The 19,218-nt window shown below is 36.5% G+C and overlaps 3 protein-coding genes across 4 annotated transcripts in view; all 3 read left to right on the top strand.

Annotated features, from left to right (window-relative positions):
* Positions 1–317: 317 nt before the first annotated feature.
* LOC127646568 (odorant receptor 131-2-like) lies at positions 318–1,289 on the top strand. Its single transcript, XM_052130321.1, has one exon. The coding sequence runs from the start codon at positions 339–341 to the stop codon at positions 1,287–1,289; it is 951 nt and encodes a 316-aa protein (XP_051986281.1). The 5' UTR covers positions 318–338.
* An 11,707-nt stretch (positions 1,290–12,996) lies between these two features.
* On the top strand, positions 12,997–13,932 carry LOC127647029 (odorant receptor 131-2-like). The gene has a single exon (XM_052131083.1). It carries the CDS (start codon positions 12,997–12,999, stop codon positions 13,930–13,932), a length of 936 nt encoding a protein of 311 aa, XP_051987043.1.
* A 3,338-nt stretch (positions 13,933–17,270) lies between these two features.
* Positions 17,271–19,218, top strand: part of uba7 (ubiquitin-like modifier activating enzyme 7) — a 58,132-nt gene continuing 56,184 nt past the window's right edge. The window contains exons 1-2 of one of the 2 annotated variants that reach the window (XM_052130521.1): positions 17,271–17,714; positions 18,508–18,555. In XM_052130521.1, the coding sequence (XP_051986481.1) occupies positions 18,512–18,555 (44 nt within the window). In that variant the 5' untranslated portion in view covers positions 17,271–17,714; positions 18,508–18,511. Of the gene's footprint in view, positions 17,715–18,499; positions 18,556–19,218 lie in introns of both variants that reach the window. The other variant, XM_052130520.1, reaches the window with a different exon arrangement.

Below are 19,218 nucleotides of genomic sequence, written 5' to 3'. Positions count from 1 at the left end.
CCCCTCCCCAACTCCCCCTCCCCTGTTCTTTTTTTTTTTTAAACTACATTATAACTATATAGACTGGTAATTTTAACTTTGTAGCCAAAACAGGTCACAGAGCAAACTGACAAGTTCTCTTTCAGTTTGTATTTATATTTATCATAACATATCACTCTTATATACCATGCTAAACATTTCTGCTTTTTATTTCCATGTGAGATGAAACTTGAAGATTCATCTGGATAAATAACAAACTTTCGAGCATCTTCCTTCTTGAAACACTTTGGACAGTCAAACAAGAACTACAGCAAAAGAAAATCAACTTTTGCAAGAAAACGAGCCAGTGCAAAAAGGCAATGAACTCTACAACGTTTCAATATGCTGTACAAGAAACTCCTGCTGACATTTTTGCCAAAAATTTCACTATTGTTCTTCTTGGGATTCTAATTACCTCTATCAATGGAGTATTTATTATCACCTTCTTTAGGAGTTCAATTTTCTACAATGATCCAAGATATATATTATATATTCATTTGGTTTTCAATGATACGCTCATGGTTTGTATCACTGTAGTTCTTTTTGTGATGGCTTATGTATGGAAAAATTTTCCTGTACCTTTTTGTACAACACTGTTAATAATAGCCTCAGCAACTCATAAGAACACTCCTCTGACTTTGGCTGGTATGGCTGTTGAGCGTTACATTGCCATCTGCAAACCACTGCATCACTCTCAGATTTGCACTGTGAGTAGGACGTATATCCTCATCGCTCTTATTTGGGTTGTTGGAGTTATACCTGGACTGGCTGACTTGATTGTGCTTTTAATTGATCGTCCTTTCAACATCTTTACAAAAGTTACTTACTGTAGTGCAACAATGTTGTATAACACACCGTACCATGCAGAACAAAGCAAAGCTATGAATGGCCTTTATTCATCTGCTGTATGGGTTATTCTTTTATTCACTTATTGTAGAGTGTTTGTTACAGCCAGAAAGGCCACCAGTGATAAATCTTCTGCTACAAAGTCCCAGAACACCATTCTCTTACATGGAGGACAGCTAATGCTCTGTATGTTGTCCTACATTACTCCAGCTATAGACAAGATTGTTGGCCTACTCTTTCCAGCTGAACGCCCAAAACTGTTCTTTTTAAATTATCTTCTAACAAATTTAGTACCGCGACTACTTAGCCCCTTGATTTATGGTGTTCGGGATAAACATTTTTTAAAACACATGAAAGGACTTTTTTCATGCATATTACAAAGGGTTGTACCAAAAAAACATGATCAGTTAAATGCATTTGGTTAAAGTCTTTGTCTTGCTATTTATTATTTTCTTAAAGGTATAGTTCAGCCCAAAAATGGTAATTCTCTCAACATTTACCCTTCTACTGTCTCAAACCTGTGTGACTTTCTTTCTTCTGCCAAACACAAACAAATATATTTTATGGAGATATGAGGTGTTTTAATCCAATACAATGCAAGTCAATGGGGTCCACTTTAAAGCTTAAAGACATAAAGGCAGCATAAATGTAATCCAGTGGTGTATTGTATTGTCTTCTGAAGTGATATAACCAAAATGCAACTAAATTTTCACTGTAAATTATGCCGTCTGCAGTCTCATTGGCAATCATGATTTGAAGCTCAATTGTCTTTCCTTGCGCTGTGCACGCGCCCTGCGCATGCGTCAAGTGTAATGAAGTGTAATCATGCTTCTAATCATGATCACGGCACGGAGAATTCAGATGGCAAGATTTATTGTAAAAAAAAAAGAGTTACATTTGGTCTCTCAACAAAAACGGATCATATCGCTTCAGAAGACAACCACTTGAGTTGTATGGACTGTTTGGAGCGTGAAAAGATTTGGACCCCACTGAATTGCATTGAATGGACAAAAACACTTCATATCTTAATAAACACATCTTTGTCTATGTTCTGCTGACGTATGACACCAAAAGGGCAAGTAACTGATGAGAGAATTATAATTTTGGGTGAACTATTCTTTTAAGTGAATTAATTGTTTTTATTTTTTTGGACATTTAGTTGCAGTTGTATTTCATTTGTGTTTATAAATTATTGGAAGATTCATATTTGGAAATTAATTGTGGGAAAAGTAGCAAAAGAATAATAATAAAAAAAAATGTTTGTACATTTAAAGCCACAAATAAAAATCCTGGATAATGATTGTATATTTTAAAGCAATCAAAAAAGATATGATGTATAATTACATTTTAAACATTCTTTGTATAATTGCCCAAGATAAATGTTTTGCAACACTGATATTGTAATGTAGTCGAAGAGATGATGATTTGTCATGAACCCAAGTGCAGTTTTATTTACAAATGTGATATCCAAAAAACCATAACTCCAAACGTGAACAAACAAAAGCATGAACTTGACTAAACTTGACTTGAACAAAACATAAACATAAACATAAACATGAACATAAACATGAACTTAACGTGACTTGACAATGAACTTACCATAAATAATAACACAACGTTACACAAGCAATACCTGACCATGCACAATGACAAACATGAGGCTTAAATGGACAAGGGCGAAACATGACGATGACAACCAATGACAAGACATAACTGATAACAAGGTAACAAGACAATAAACCAATGAAAACAAGACACATGAACATGAACATGGAGGAAAACATTAAATCACATGACCAGGGGACCACATGACAAGGAAACAGGAACAAACATGGCATGGAACAAACACATGAACACATTCAACCCTGACAGATGTACAGTACTGTAAATATTAAATCTAAGAAAATAAACTGCCATTCTGATCTGTCACAAATTAGCAGTGTTCAAGTTGTTGTCTATAATGAAAGGAAGGCTTCATTAAGGGAGACTGGGGTTAGTTTGCTGTTCATACATTATTGAATATCTCAAAGTGAACAAACATTGAAAGCAAATGAAAGCTCAAGATCTTTAGTACAAAATAAACACTTTAAATGTCACCAAATATTTATTGACTTTTGTTAATTCATGGTCAAAGTTATGATGTGCATTTGTGCCATTGGTTGGTTGGAGAGATGATTATGATTCTTCTTCTTTCGGCTGCTCCCATTAGGGGTCGCCACAGCGGACCATCCGTGGTCCACATATTTGACTTGGCACAGGTTTTATGCCGTATACCCTTCTTGACACAACCCCCAGTGGCTGGGGTACTATAGAGATGATTATGAGTAATATATACAAATTTACAGTTTTGAATAAAAGAAATATTACATGTTCAATATAAATTAAGCTCAATCGACAGAAGTTGTGGTATAATATGGATTACCACAAAAATGTATTTAGATTTTTTTCTATAAAAAAAAAAAGCAAAAATCTGTGTTCCAGTGAGGCACTTACAATGGAAGAGAACATGGCAAATTTTTGAATGTTAAAATACACACTTTTTCAAAAGTATAGCCACGAGACATAAACAATATGCATGTATACATGATTTTAGTGTGATAAAATCGCTTACTCTCCTTATCCGTATAAAGTTATAGCCAAATTTACAACTCCGTTGCCATGACGATGCAAGTCCAACAAACCCTAAAACCCTAAAATGACTGTAGAAATTACAATTTAAACAACTTTGCAGCTCAAATAATACTATAATAGATAATAGAGTTTTATCAGAAGAATTAATGTAAGTGCTTTTATAAAATTATAAGCTTCACATTTCTGCCCTGGTAAAGTTTACTCCAAGGTGCTGGAGAGGAGGGTTCGGCCGATTGTCGAACCTCGGATTGAAGAGGAACAATGCGGTTTTCATCCTGGCCGTGGAACGACGGACCAGATCTTTACTCGCAAGGATCCTGGAAGGGTCCTGGGAGTATGCCCATCCGGTCTACATGTGTTTTGTAGATCTGGAGAAGGCGTATGACCGGGTCTCACGGGAGAGACTGTGGGAGGTGCTGCGGGAGTATGGGGTGGGGGGGAGGGGGTCCCTTCTTAGGGCGATCCAATCCCTGTACGTCCAAAGCGAGAGCTGTGTCCGGGACCTCGGCACGAAGTTGAGTTCATTCCATGTGGGGGTTGGTCTCCGCAAAGGCTGTGCTTTGTCACCAATCCTGTTTGTGATATTCATGGACAGGATATCGAGGCGTAGTCGGGGTATGGAAGGTGTGCGGTTCGGTGGGCTGGGGATCTCATCGCTGCTTTTTGCAGATGATGTTGTCTTCATTTCATCATCGTCCGTGACATTCAGCTCTCACTGGATCGCTTGGCAGTGGAGTGTGAAGCGGCTGGGATGAGGATTAGCACATCTAAATCTGAGGCCATGGTTCTCAGCAGGAAACCGATGGAGTGCGTACTCCAGGTAGGGAAGGAGGTATTGCCCCAAGTGAAGGAGTTCAAGTACCTTGGGGTCTTGTTCACGAGTGAGGGGACAATGGAGCGGGAGGTTGGCTGGAGAATCGGGGCAGCGGGGGCGGTATTGCACTAGCTCTATCGCACCGTTGTCACGAAAAGAGAGCTGAGCCGGAAGGCAAAGCTCTCGATCTACCGATCAATTTTTGTTCCTACCCTCATCTATGGTCATGAAGGCTGGGTCATGAACTAGAACTAGGTCGCGAGTACAAGCGGCCGAAATGGGCTTCCTCAGAAGGGTGGCGGGCTTCTCCCTTAGTGATAGGGTGAGGAGCTCAGTCATCCGTGAGGAGCTCGGAGTAGAGCTGCTGCTCCTTTGCGTCGAAAGGAGTCAGTTGAGGTGGTTTGGGCATCTGGTAAGGATGCCACTGGGCTCCTAGGGAGGTGTTTCAGGCATGTCCAGCTGGGAGGAGGCCTCAGGGAAGACCAAGGATTAGGTGGAGAGATTACATCTCCACACTGGCCTGGGAACGCCTCGGGGTCCCCCAGTCAGAGCTGGTTAATGTGGCTCGGGATAGGGAAGTTTGGGGCCTCCTGCTGGAGCAGCTTCCCCCGTGACCGACTTCGGATAAGCGGTTGAAGATGGATGGATGGATGGATGGACATTTCTGCCTTTAAAACCTATAAAATTGGCCCCATTGATTTTCATTGTAAGTGCCTCACTGTAACCTTGAGTTTTGCTTTTTTTTAAAGAAAAGGAAGTCCGAGTCAAAAATAATATTTTGTAGTAATCTACATTATGCCACAAATGCTGCCAATTGAGTTTAAATTGTATTGATCCTGGGATATTCATTTTATAGCAAGACACTTGAGGCACTGCAACAACAATTACTTTTATTGACTTTCACACAAATCATGAGTAAAACTGCAGACTATTAGTTCATAAACAATTACTTTTAGGCCTTGTTACTCACACAATATATTTTATGACATCTAAACAGTTTTGATAGCGTATGATTAAGTTGTTTGCACAACTTTGATTCAACTGTGCAGTGGTGCAAAAGACAGCATTACACAACTAGGGAGGTTTGTTTGTTGATTTAAAATGCAATTGGTGCATTCATTTTAAATCTGTTCATCTGTTTGGGAGAACACAAGCTCACTGTTTTTTAGCCTGTGCTTTCTGCATGTAATTTAAATGTACACTTTGATGCTTCTATTGTAGACAGCCTCGTGCCGTATACGTTCGGTGTAGACAGGGTGTAAGGGCCCTTGCCAAGACGCTAAAGATTTTGAATTTGTGAGACTGAATGGGGGACTACGATAAGGGCTCAATCACCTGGGTGGAACTCACATGCTGCATTGGCTTGTATTCATTTCTTAGCTCTATAGCCTGCAATGAGCTAAAAAACATTGTGCCTTGAAAGCACTGGTGTAGAACTGGGGGAGTAGGGGGGACACGTCCCAACCCCCCAACCCAAATGCTGTGAATCTCTGACGTCACTGGACTTCCTGTTGCTGACGGCACAGCACGCAGGCAGCACACATGCTGCACGAGAGTTTGTTTGTGGCCTGCTTAGCATTGCTTATTCTCAAACGTTCATTGTTATAGTCATCGTTCATAGTTATATCCTTTGTCATTTTACCACGGTTCAGGTTTTTCCCGCTTTTCTCCTGTTTCATCTGTGTTTATTTTACCTGTTGCTGCTGGCACCTAGCTAGAGTCTGTGTTTGTAGCCTGCTAGTTTTTTAGCATCACTTATATATCTGTTTTCAGCCTTTAATCCTTAAACATCTGCCTTTTTTAAGCACGCATCGGGTCTTTCCTCGTATTATTCTCTTATCGCGATTCAACTGTGTGCATATTCCGCGTTCTATTTTTATCGCGATTAAACTGTGTGCATTTTTTCAGCGCGCACCTGTTTTTATTTATTTCTTCTCCTCTGCGGTACACAGATTATTGCATCGATCTCAAAGCACCGCTTATCAAGAACAACCAACAACAACAAACAATTGCGTGAGGGATTCAAATCAATCACAAACCCTCACCGCTCAGGAACAACCAACAACAAACAATTTGCGGTAAGTCATGGCATCCGCTCATGTTATTTGTTCCTGCATTGCATGTCATATGTTTACAATAGCCTCCTCCGTCAGCAGTGAGGGATTCACTTGTGATAAATGTAAGGAATTAGTCAGGCTGACGGAGAAGGTTAATGAGTTCGTGAGACTCGCATCCGAACACTAGTGGAGGTCAGTGAGAAAGAGAAGCCGTTTTGTTTCGGATGCGGGTAGTACAGAGAGCAACTTACACACTTTGGTTCCGGCTATAGAGCCCCTGCAGCAGGGCATTTGGGTGACGTCTCGGCGGCATACTCACTCAGCAAAGAGACACCACTCTCCCGTTCCTGTTAGGGTTTCCAATCAATTCTCCCCACTTAGTGATACACCCACTGAGAATCATGTTGAAAGAGCCCTTGTTATCGGCGATTCTATTGTAAGGAACGTGGAAATAGAGACTCCAGCCACTATTGTTAATTGCATTTCGGGGGCCAGAGCGTCTGACATCAAATCAAATTTACAAGTGCTGGCTAATGCTAAATGTAGATTTTCTAAAATTGTTATCCATGTCGGCACTAACGATGTCCGGCTTCGCCAGTCGGAGATCACTAAAGATAATGTTAAAGAGGTGTGCAAATTTGCAAATTTGCAAATCTGACGATGACAGACACTCTAAAATGCTCTGGTCCCCTCCCGGCTCATCGTGGTGACGAGGTTTATAGTAGATTAGTGTCACTGAATGGCTGGATATCTGAGTGGTGTCTGAAGAATAAAATAGGATTTATAGACAATTGGAAGAGTTTTTGGGGTAGACCTGACCTGCTAAATAGAGACAGACTCCATCCCTCCAGGGAGGTCTCCTCTCTAGTAATTTGGCTCATAGTCTTAATAATGATAGTAACTGACTAACTGGGGCCTAGGTCAGGAAGCAGACAAACTGGTTAATCCGAACGTTTGCTAGCTGCCTTGGGACGTCACACAGTTCACATAAACTACAACACATAGAGACTGTATCACCTAGATATCTCATAGAGACTGTGTCTGTTCCCCGAACTACCAAATACAATACCCTAACTAAATAATTTAGAAACTTCTCCCGAAGGTCAAACTTGAACAAAACAAACAAATTAAAAATACACATCATATAAAAATAGGGCTACTAAACATTAGATCTCTTTGTACCCAAGCACTAATTGTAAATTAAATGATTACAGATCATAGTTTGGATGTGCTCTGTTTGACTGAAACCTGACTTAAACCCGATGAATATATTAGTTTAAATGAATCTACTCCCCCAGGTTATTGTTATAAACATGAGCCTCGTCTGATGTTGCTACAATTTACAGTGAAGTTTTTGGTGTTACTCAGAGGACAGGATATAAATGTAAGTCTTTTGAACTAATAATGCTTAATGTGACACCGTCAAATATAAATAAAAAATCTTTGTCGTCTTTTACCCTTGCTACAGTGTATAGATCACCCGGGCCTTATTCTGATTTCCTTAGTGAATTTGAAAATGTTTTATCAGATCTTGTAGTTACTGTAGATAGAGCCTTAATTGTTGGTGACTTCAACATTCACATAGATAATGAAAATGATACATTGGAGTTAGCATTTATCGATATTCCCATCTCTCTTGGAGTCAGAAAAAATGTAACAGGACCAACTCATCGCCATAATCATACGCTAGATTTAATTCTTTCATATGGAGTTGATGTTGATAATATAGAAATTCTGCTGCAGAGCGATGACATCTCGGATCATTACCTCGTCTCTTGTATGCTGCAATCAACTAATGTTACTCAATTTACACTACGCTATCGTTCAGGTAGAACTATTCTTTTGACCACTAAAGATAGCTTCACTAAAAATCTTCCAGATCTATCTCATACACTCCCAAAGCCCAGAAGAACTTGATGAAATAACAAAAAATATAAATGCAGTCTTCTCTAGCACCCTTGATATTGTCGCCCCACTTCGAATAAAGAAAATTAAAGAAATAAGCCCTGCACCATGGTACAAAGATCACACTCATGCTCTCAAGAGAGCAGCTCGGAAAATGGAGCGCTTTTGGAAAAATACAAAATTAGAATTATTTCTAGGTGCATGGAAGGATAGTGTCTGTAGCTACAGACAGGCACTAAAAGCTGCCAGGTCAGCATATTTTAGTAAACTCATAGAAAATAAGCACAACAATCCTAGATGTTTATTCAGTATTGTGGCTAAATTGGTTAGGAATAAAGCCAGATATTACTTCACAGCTCAAGAGTAATGACTTCATGAATTTCTTTACAGATAAAATTGAAATAATCTGAAATAAAATTGGAATTATGCAATCATCTGTCATCGCACCTCAGAAAACAGTGCCTAATTATTTTCCTCACGTGCAACTTCAATCTTTCTCTGTCATAGGTCATGAAGAGCTAACAAAACTTAGCAAAACATCAAAAGCCACAACATGTTTGCTAAATCCAATACCAACAAAGCTCTTAAAAGAGGTATCTCCTGTAATCTCAGAACCTCTTCTTAATATCAGTAACTCCTCGCTATGCTTAGGACATGTCCCAAGAAACTTTAAAATGGCAATTATCAAACCGCTTATTAAGAAGCCACAACTTGATCCTGGAGAACTGGCTAATTATAGACCGATTTCAAATCTCCTGTTTATGTTGAAAATACTAGAAAAGGTAGTATCCTCACAAATATGTAAATTTCTATAGAGAAATAGTATATATGAAGAATTTCAATCAGGATTTAGCCCTCATCACAGTACAGTGACTGCACTTATCAGAGTTACAAATGACTTGCTCTTATCATCTGATCGTGGCTGCATTTCTCTTCTAGTGCATTTAGATCTTAGTGCTGCATTCGACACGATAGATCACAACATTCTCTTGAATAGGCTGGAGAATTATGTTGGAATTTGTGGAGTTGCATTAGCATGGTTTAGGTCATATTTAGCAGACCGCTACCACTTTGTTTATTTAAATGAGGAATTGTCAAACCAAACAAAAGTAAAGTATGGAGTGCCACAGGGATCAGTTTTAGGGCCTCTGCTTTTCTCCTTGTATATGCTTCCCCTGGGAGATATTATCAGGAATCGTGGAATAAATTTCCACTGCTATGCCGACGATACACAACTTTATATTTCTTCAAAACCTGATGAGATTTCACAATTCTCAAAATTAGCAGAGTGTATCAATGAAGTAAAAGATTGGATGGCCAGAAATTTCCTTCTACTCAATTCTGACAAAACAGAGGTACTAATTATTGGACCAAAAAACTCTAAAAATAAGCTGCTAAAATATCATTTGACTCTAGATGGATGTACTGTTACATCATCTTCAACAGCGAAGAACTTAGATGTAATATTTGATACCAATCTGTCCTTTGAAAATCAAATTACAAATGTTTGTAGAACAGCATTCTTCCACCTAAGAAATATTGCTAAATTAAGGCACATGCTCTCTGTTGCTGATGCCGAAAAACTAATTCATGCATTCATGACCTCAAGACTAGATTATTGTAATGCATTACTGTGAGGATGTCCAGCAAGGTCAAGAAATAAAATTCAATTGGTTCAAAATGCAGCAGCCAGAGTGCTAACAAGAACCAAGAAATATGATCATATTAGCCCCATTTTATCATCGTTACATTGGCTACCTGTTAAATTCGGTATTAATTTGAAAATTCTGTTAATTACTTACAAAGCTTTGAATGGTCTAGCTCCGCAGTACTTAAGTGATCTTCTACCATGCTATATAACACGTTCATTAAGATCGCAAATTTCTGGCCTGTTAATAGTTCCTAGAATAACAAAATCCACAAAAGGAGATAGATCCTTTTCATATTTGGCTCCTAAACTATGGAATAGTCTCTCTAACACTGTTCGAGATGCAGACACACTCTCTCAGTTTAAGTCTAGACATAAAGACTAATTTATCCTCCAACCCACAATTAGGCTGCTTTAGTTGGGTCTGCCGGAACCAGAAACCAGAAACATTGAGCATGATCTCTAACTCTGCTATAAATTTAATGGCATCTATGCTAATATTATTTTATCTGTTTTCATGTCTCAATCTCGGGACTCCTATACTGAGGTCACCAGAACCGGCTGGATCCAGCTCCATTCCTGCTTCGTGTTGGACTCCACTGCTACATGTCGCTGGATGATGATGACTAATAGCAGCCAGTGCCAGCCAAACATCACTTCAGTCTATTATGATGGACTTGTGAGGATGAACTGATGCCAACTCCAACCTGCATCACCGCGGTCTATTGATGGACTACGATTTTGAAATGGAATGCATAGACTAACTATTGCCAACAAAAGCCTTCATCAGCCAATTAACAAGGATAATTGCATCTGTGTGAACTTCTGCAATTAATCAAGGATGGACTTCAAAGACATTGGTCATTAATCTTACAGTTCAAACACAATCGATGTTTAAACACTGACCCTTAACACTTACTTAATTTAATAATAAAAAAAAATGACTTTATCTATACACAAGTAATATTTACATTATATTCATGATGTTAGCCAGAGGGGAACTGGCCCCCACAGTGAGTCTGGTTTCTCCCAAGGTTATTTTTCTCCATTAATCTACATCTTTTGGAGTTATGTGTTCCTTGCCACAGTCGCCTTCAGCTTGCTCACTGGGGTTATTAATACAATTATTATTTAATTATTTTTAAAACACGATTAAGAATTGTATTTTATCTAATTACACAATGATGATTCATCGACTTTATAGACATTACAGTTTTATCGTCTGTTAATGCTGATCTTCTGTAAAGCTGCTTTGAGACAATGTGTGTTGTGAAAGGCGCTATACAAATAAAATTGACTTGACTTGACTTGACTTGTGAATGGGGTGATTTCTCCCCCCCCCCCCAATAATCCATCTGTTCTTGTTTATATATTTTTATCAACGCTGAAAATAATTTCTTATAAGATACCTTGCCATTGCGTGGCTACGAGTCTGACATATTGAGACAAACAATCGAAGTCCCCCCTCAGTTGTACGTGTTGGTATCGCCCAACTAGACGGCGGTGTCACGTGGTACCTGTTACTTTTCTCAGCACTGGCCAGGATGTATGAACTCACAGTAGTTTATTATTACTGAATGAGGATTTAAAACACATTTTTATAGATAATGCTGAGGCAGATTTTCATTCACAGGTATGAATCCTTGCAATTATCAGTTTTTGTTCAAAATGACTATCCAGTGTAAAATGTCTCCAAATGGATATAAAGCCTTATTAGATTTAAATGCTGATAAATGGAGGATTCTGCATCAAGCGCCCCCTGCAGGAATAAAACACCCAAGACTGTCAGTGGCTGACAACGTGTAATTTCGATCTGTAGGTCTGTTACCTACACAAAACTTTCGTATGAATTTAGAAAACATGAAATACATCACGAGTCATGTGTGGAGTCCGCGAAGATGTTAATGGCGTCCATAGAAATTATCAGTTGTTTTTTATGGTGAGGAAAGCAGACTTTAATTAACCCTTTAATTTTTTGAAGGGGGACATTTTTTATGAAACGTTAAACCTAATGCTTTTTCTGAATGTTTGATATGATACAGTGTATAAATATTTTAATATTTATGCATGGAATTAGTGATGGCACGATAATACAGTTATAATATTAACTGCAATAAAAATATTATGGTTAATTTAACTGTAAGAGAAACCGTATTTAGAATCCACAGTTAAAAACCGTGAAATGCTTTATTTACACTTGGCAAAATATACCAAAATAAATACAAGTTTTTTGTAAGATTTTGTAAGCCTAAATGTAAAAACTCTTGTGCCTTTGTGGATACTAGAGCTGTTGCTATGGTCCTCGAAAGAAACATATTCTACAAATGGGACAGGATGCTCCACTAGTAGTCCAACAACAAACTAGTAAGTTTGTTGATTTTAAAGTGATGAATTAAAGATGACACTTTTTGCATTTATTGCATACAACAATAAATGTCAAATGTGTGTATTTATCAGTTTTCTTATTATAGGGCTTCCCTTAGCGACCACAGAAATACATCTACTTAGATGTTTAGACAATTGTTATATGAAATATGTTATTTTCAGCAGAGTTGTTGCGTAATAAGAAAATGTGCAAATAATTGCCCTCCTGCTCAATGGTCAAACCAATCCTACACCATTGCTTGAAGGCACTTTCTCTCTCTCTCTCTCTCTCTCTCTCTCTCTCTCTCTAGCCTGCCCAAACAGTATATAAATATGTACATTTATCTCTGCCTCCAAATTAATTGACTAAGCCACACAAACAGGTCAGTCCTCTTCTCAACATACTCTTTCATCTTGTATTTGTATTGTATGCAATAATAATTATATTCATAAAAATAATAACCATTCTATTACATAACCTTTTACATCCTCTGCTAAAAGTATTTCTTTTTACTTTCATTTCAGAAAAAAACAGGCTACAAAAACAAACAAAAAAACATTGGCCAGTAAAAAGATCATCTTTCATCAGTTCATGATGAATACACTTGGATGGTAAACTGCAACAGAAAAATACATCCAGTTAACTAAGATGACTATTGTAGATGATCATCTTTCTGCTTGATAGACTTTCCTAGTAGTCCATCAAAAGTGTAATGAACTATACCATGGTTCAAAATAACACAAAAGACCGATATGAGGAAGCTTTTGTCAAAAATTTCATCATTGTTCTTCTTGGGATCACAATTAACTGCATCAATGGAGTGTTTGTATTCATATTCTTTAGGAGTTCAATTTTCTACAATGATCCGAGGTATATATTATATATTCATTTGGTTATCAATGATATGCTCATGGTTTGTATTACTGTAAGTCTTTATGTGATGTCTTATGCATGGCGAAGTGTACCTGTTCCGTTTTGTATTATACTGCTAATGACAGGTGCAACAACTCATAAGAACACTCCTCTGACTTTGGCTGGTATGGCCATTGAGCGTTACATTGCCATCTGCAAACCACTGCATCACTCTCAGATTTGCACCGTGCACAGGACGTACATACTAATCTCTATGATTTGGGGGGCAGGAGTTATTCCTGGATTGGCCGATTTGATTATCACTTTAATTGTTCGTCCATTATCTCTCTTTACAAAAGGTACTCTCTGTAGTTCAACATATCTGTACAACACGCCATACAATGAAGATAAAAGCAAAGTTATTAATGTTTTTTATACAGCTGTTGTGTGGGTAATTATTGTTTTCACATATTATAGAGTGCTGGTAACAGCCAGAAAGGCCACCAGTGATAAATCTTCAGCTAAAAAGGCCCAGAACACCATTCTGTTACATGGAGGACAGCTAATGCTCTGTATGTTGTCCTACATTACTCCTCTAATTGACATGACGTTTGCCCCTCTTCTACCTGCTCAGTGGACAAAAATCACCTTTTTAAATTATCTACTAGGAAACATTGTACCACGGCTACTTACTCCTCTGATTTATGGTGTTCGTGATAAGCATTTTTACAAACACATAAAGAGAATTTTTGCATGCAGATTTTTTAATGTAAAGGTTGAATTAACCCAAAAATGAGAAAGAAAAAAAAAAACTCGCTGTTTATTATTTTCTCTATACTCTGCTGGGAAAAAAGAGGCTATTTTGATAGTTAGTGCTTTATTATTAGACATTTAGCAACTGTTATACTTATTTTGTATTTTTAAATTCAATGAAGATTAGAATTTAGTAGTAGTGGATGAAACTGAATGTATAAAATAATGTATTTGTAGTTTTAAACACACCAAAATACAGATGGTACAGTAAAAACATTTGGTAATACTCACATATTTTGAGTGCTGTCATAATAAATGATGAAATGTTTCATTAAAAGCTAAATGTCATTGACTGCAATTGTGTTATATAAAATAAGCAAACATATGCATTATGCATTATATTACTCATGTACCTGTCTGTGCACTTTATACAACATAGATGCAAATATTAGGTATTGAACTGGCATGCGATCTTGATGTCAACATGTATTTCATCCTGGCACAGACATGGTCCCTTCTAAAACCAAGCCCTTATGCCTCAATCAGTTTTATAGTGGTTTGTTTGGTTGAGATATTAACATGTTAGAAGAGACCACATACATTGTGGCAAATCCAACAAATCCATTCTCATGCAAGCAAGGTTGGTGGGGGGTATTTTACATATCTTTCCAGCCACAGCTTAATTTCTGTAGCTGCAGGGTCAGCATAGCCAACATCACCACAGCCATATTTTACCACAAAGCCCTGCAAAGGGTGGTGCAAACTGTCAGACCCATCATCGGAGGTGAGATTCCCGTCCTCCAGGACATATATACCAGCTGGTGTGTGAAAAAAACTCGAGTCATGGGCTGCTCTCACTGCTAACATCAGGCAGGCGTATCGCAGCATCAGGACCCGCACCAGCCGACTGCATGACAGCTTCTTCCCCCAAACAATCAGACTTTTGAACTCTTGATCGACAGGGTTGGGAGGGTTACTTTTGAAATGTGTTCCACTACAGATTACAGAATAAATGTAATTTGTAACATATTCCATTAGATTACTCAAGGTCAGTAAAGTAATCTAAATACTTTGGATTACTTCTTCAGCACTGGTAGATTTTTTCTCTTGTTTTGACTATAAAAAATCTGCCAGTACAGTAAGACAAAACACACATGTTAAAAATACATTCTCTGAAAAACATGAATATCTTCAAATCAAAAGATCAAAGATTAAATATATCTAGTTTTAAGGCTTTTTTGATATTTTTACAGGTAAACAATATTAAAAATTATTATCAAGAATATAATTTTTGTCCTAATATCAAAGGTCTTTCTAGAAAAAAAGAAATTATGATCCAATGTGAATTTTCTTGATAGAGAAATGTGATCGTGTCTGGTAACACGTGCATTTAAAATGGCTAGAAATAGCATTTTAGCTTAGCGTAAAGCTAACAATTTACACAAGGTTTATTTCTATTTCTTCTGCTCCAAACTTACTTCAAACTTACTTCAAATGTAACTGTATTCTAAATACCAATGATTTAATTGAATACAGTTTCTTAACTTTTGTATTTTAAATGCATGTTCCCATTACAACCCTGTTGATCGATCATGATACATATATCAGCACTGCAATTTATTAGCCTCAGACTGGACCCATATTTTATACTTCTCTTAATAACACACATCAACCGAGAGCTGAATGTCAACACAACACTTCATATTTATTTCCACTGATTACATTACTGTATACAGTATCCTTATTTTGTGTATACTTCATATTGTATATTATTAGGTGTATAGTGTGTTGTGTAACAGATGTTTAAATTGTGTTATGTGTAAATCAGATGTTTATTGTAATTGTCATGACTGCTATGTTGCTCAGAACTGCACCCAAGACTTTCACCCACTGTTGCACTTGTGTATATGGTTGAGTGACAATAAAGGGAATTGATTTGATTTGATTTGTATATTGAAATCTAGCAGTCTAAGTTGTATTTATTTGTTATTTTTACTTAAAGATTTGGCAAGATTTTGTTCATAACAATAAGTGACAACAGATATGTTGCAGATATAAAAAGTCTTGGACATCACTTAAAATATGGGATGCAAAATCTAATTACAACCAGAAAATTAATGTTTTAGGACTTTAGGACTTTAGGACAATGAAATATTATAATTTAAACAAACATGACATATTTAAGATTCTGCAAAATTCAAATAAACTAAAATCAAATTAGGTTACAAATCCCATATACTGTAAGCTAATTTGTAACACTGACTATGTAAATGCCTACAAAAGGCTAGATTTCCTTGCTTGCATTATATATATATATATATATATATATATATATATATATATATATATATATATATATATATATATACAGGGTTGGGAAGTAATGAAATACATGTAACAGGATTATGTATTTAAAATACAAAATTTAAGTAACTGTATTCCACTACAGTTACAATTTAAATCACTGGTAATTAGAATAGAGTTACATTCAAAAAGTATTTTGATTACTGAACAGATTACTTTGCATTTTATTGTCATTTGTTTAATTTAATATTTAGTCCTTTCAGATGTAAAACATTTATACATATAAATGATGCGATCCAAAGTGCATTTGAACAGCGGTGAAACACTTTCTTATGATGTGTTACATTCATACGAGCAGACAGAGAAGTAAGTTGAGCATAAAGTTGAATTGTAAATTATATATGAACATAAATTACACCTATATAGATATAGATAGGTGTAATTCATGTTCATATTCAAAGGTATGATTATCTATTATCGACATAGTATTTATATATTTTCTTGTAAATTAAGTCTATCTTCATTATTTTCTGCTTTAGTTAATATAAACCACAAGCAATTAATTTGAAGAGCAAGACAATCTTTTGCACACATATTATTAACTTTGAAAAGTATGCAAATATAAATAATGTGTGTGTCAATCCGTAAAGTTTCATAATGAACACCAGGTAACTATTAGATAAGGCCAGACAGTCCATAAACTGAAAAGTTACTGATAACAACCACTAGATGGCGCCACAAATGATTTTATGAATACGAAGAAGAAGAAGAATCACAAACGACTGTGATTGGGCCACCCTGATTAGCGCTGTTAAAAGTAACAGACATCGTTCAACGATATAACGGTCACTGTGCAGCGAAAATAATTACTAATACTTGATAATAAATACTTGCCATTTTATTAAAAATATAATTCTTATTTTTAATTAATTAATTAAAAAATTATTTCAAATATTTACAATTATTATAAATTAGAATTTAAAAGACCAATTTGAGCCATCGGCCACCGTAGCCCCGCTCATTTTAGGCATAGTCTGCGTACCAATGGCATAAATTATGCCTTCGCAGGACACTTCGAAGGGAGAGCAATCATGGTAGCCATGCTGTGTGGGGTGGTTTTAAACATAATTTACAGTAAAAATGACTTAAAAAAGTTAGATCTGAATAACTGTTTCGACCATACTCCAGCCTCGCACCTATACGCCACCCGAAGCTCTCAAGTCTTCGAAGGGCATAGGGATGATCAATACTGAATGAGCTGCAACAGTGCCATCTTGCGGTTGTTCTCGAGTTTCATGGATGACTTTAGGAATCTCAGCGATCATGTAAAGTGGGAGTTCTGAGGATGTAAATAAAAAATGTTAGGTAAAAACATTTAAATTCCGAAAATGGCCGAGCGCGAGCAGCGACGTGAAGTACAGTATTGACAGAAACGAAAGTGAAACGCCCCTCAGAATCAGATCACTTTCTGTTTTGGCAGAGCAACTGAAACAAACACGAATATTCTCCGCTGAAAGACAGGTAATGTTTAATAATAATAATAATTCATGCACTTTGACAACGCTTGTCAATAATAGCTGATTATAGTCAATTTTATGCTGATGGCATATACATATACATATACAAATTCGGCATTGATAGCTTTGCTCTTCGCTAAAATAACTCATTTCCGTGTTCACAACAGGTGCATACTTGTCCAAAACTGATAATAATCATTCAATATGATCATCTAATCCATCAGTAAATGTATTTAAATGGTACTTCAAGATACTTCAAAGAATACCATGGCATTACCATGTTTACTATGGTCAGGGTTGGGTGTAATGCATTCATTAATTTTTATTGGGGAAAAGTTAAGTAACGGATTACTTTTAATGTTTCAGTTACTTCTGATGTAATTGTTTTAAATACTGTATAGACTCTAGAACAATTCTATATAAAACAATAGTGAATTTAAAATCGAAATTTATTAATGTCTAATGTTAAAATATATGTTTTGTAATTTAATGCTGAACCCTTACATTCTTTGACCAGTTCATGAATGATTTATTAGATTTGATATTATTTATTTGAAAGAATTATCATGTCAATCCTTGTATTTTTCATCTGGTCGAGGTTGATCATGGTTTTAGAAAGTAATTAATAATAAGTAATGCAATTACTTTTCAGACAGAGCAGTTAGTACAGTAATCTAATTACACTGTAGATTATTAGAGTAACTTACCCAACACTGCCAACGACTGAGTTAGAACATAAAGAGAAAAAGCCTTAACCTTACCACTGTCAACCTAATAAATATTTTTCAGTCTTACAGGAATATGGAGCAAAGTGATATTGACGAGGGGTTATATTCTCGACAACTGTAAGTGTGCAGATAAATACTCATATTAAACATGCAACTTAACTTTCTCTATGACTGCATTTTGTGATTTCTATTTTTAGGAGCATATAGTACAGCTGCATGCATTTTATAAAGACACTTGCTTTGACTTGACTGGTATTGGTCCAAAGTTAACGTTTGTTGTCATTTTTGCTTGATCACATTTTTGTAACATGATTAGAAAGAAATGAAACAGAGACTACTATCATAAAGAGACAAAATAGTAAGCTGTTCCCTAACATAATTTTCTACTGTCACACAAAATAAGTATGGGTGATTGGGGCTGGATGTCACACTTTTTACTCTAGTGAATATTTCTCAGGTTAGGTGTATGTTTGAAAGTGCATTTCTTTATAGACACATAACAAAGACTTAAGTTTTTTGGGGGCAATTTAACATTTCCACCGTTATTACCCAGGAACAAAAGATACAGGTAATTTAACACATGTGACCTTTTGTGACAACATGCCCCAATAGCGAACTTGCCATTGAAGCAATATTCTATAAATTCTCTCATCATTTACTCACCCTCATGCCATCTCACTTGTGACTTTCTTTCTTCTGCAGAACTCAAGCTAAGATTTTTAGAAGCATATCTCAGCTCTGTAGGTCCTTACAATGCAAGTGAATGGAGTCCAAAACTTT

Source organism: Xyrauchen texanus, chromosome 7, assembly GCF_025860055.1.
Source record: "Xyrauchen texanus isolate HMW12.3.18 chromosome 7, RBS_HiC_50CHRs, whole genome shotgun sequence".
Taxonomy (NCBI): Eukaryota; Metazoa; Chordata; class Actinopteri; order Cypriniformes; family Catostomidae; genus Xyrauchen; species Xyrauchen texanus.
This window is presented reverse-complemented; position numbering and strand designations above follow the sequence as displayed.

Coding starts and splice junctions, on each gene's coding strand:
- LOC127646568 (XM_052130321.1), top strand. CDS start 339: ATGAACTCTACAACGTTTCAATATGCTGTACAAGAAACTCCTGCTGAC.
- LOC127647029 (XM_052131083.1), top strand. CDS start 12,997: ATGAACTATACCATGGTTCAAAATAACACAAAAGACCGATATGAGGAA.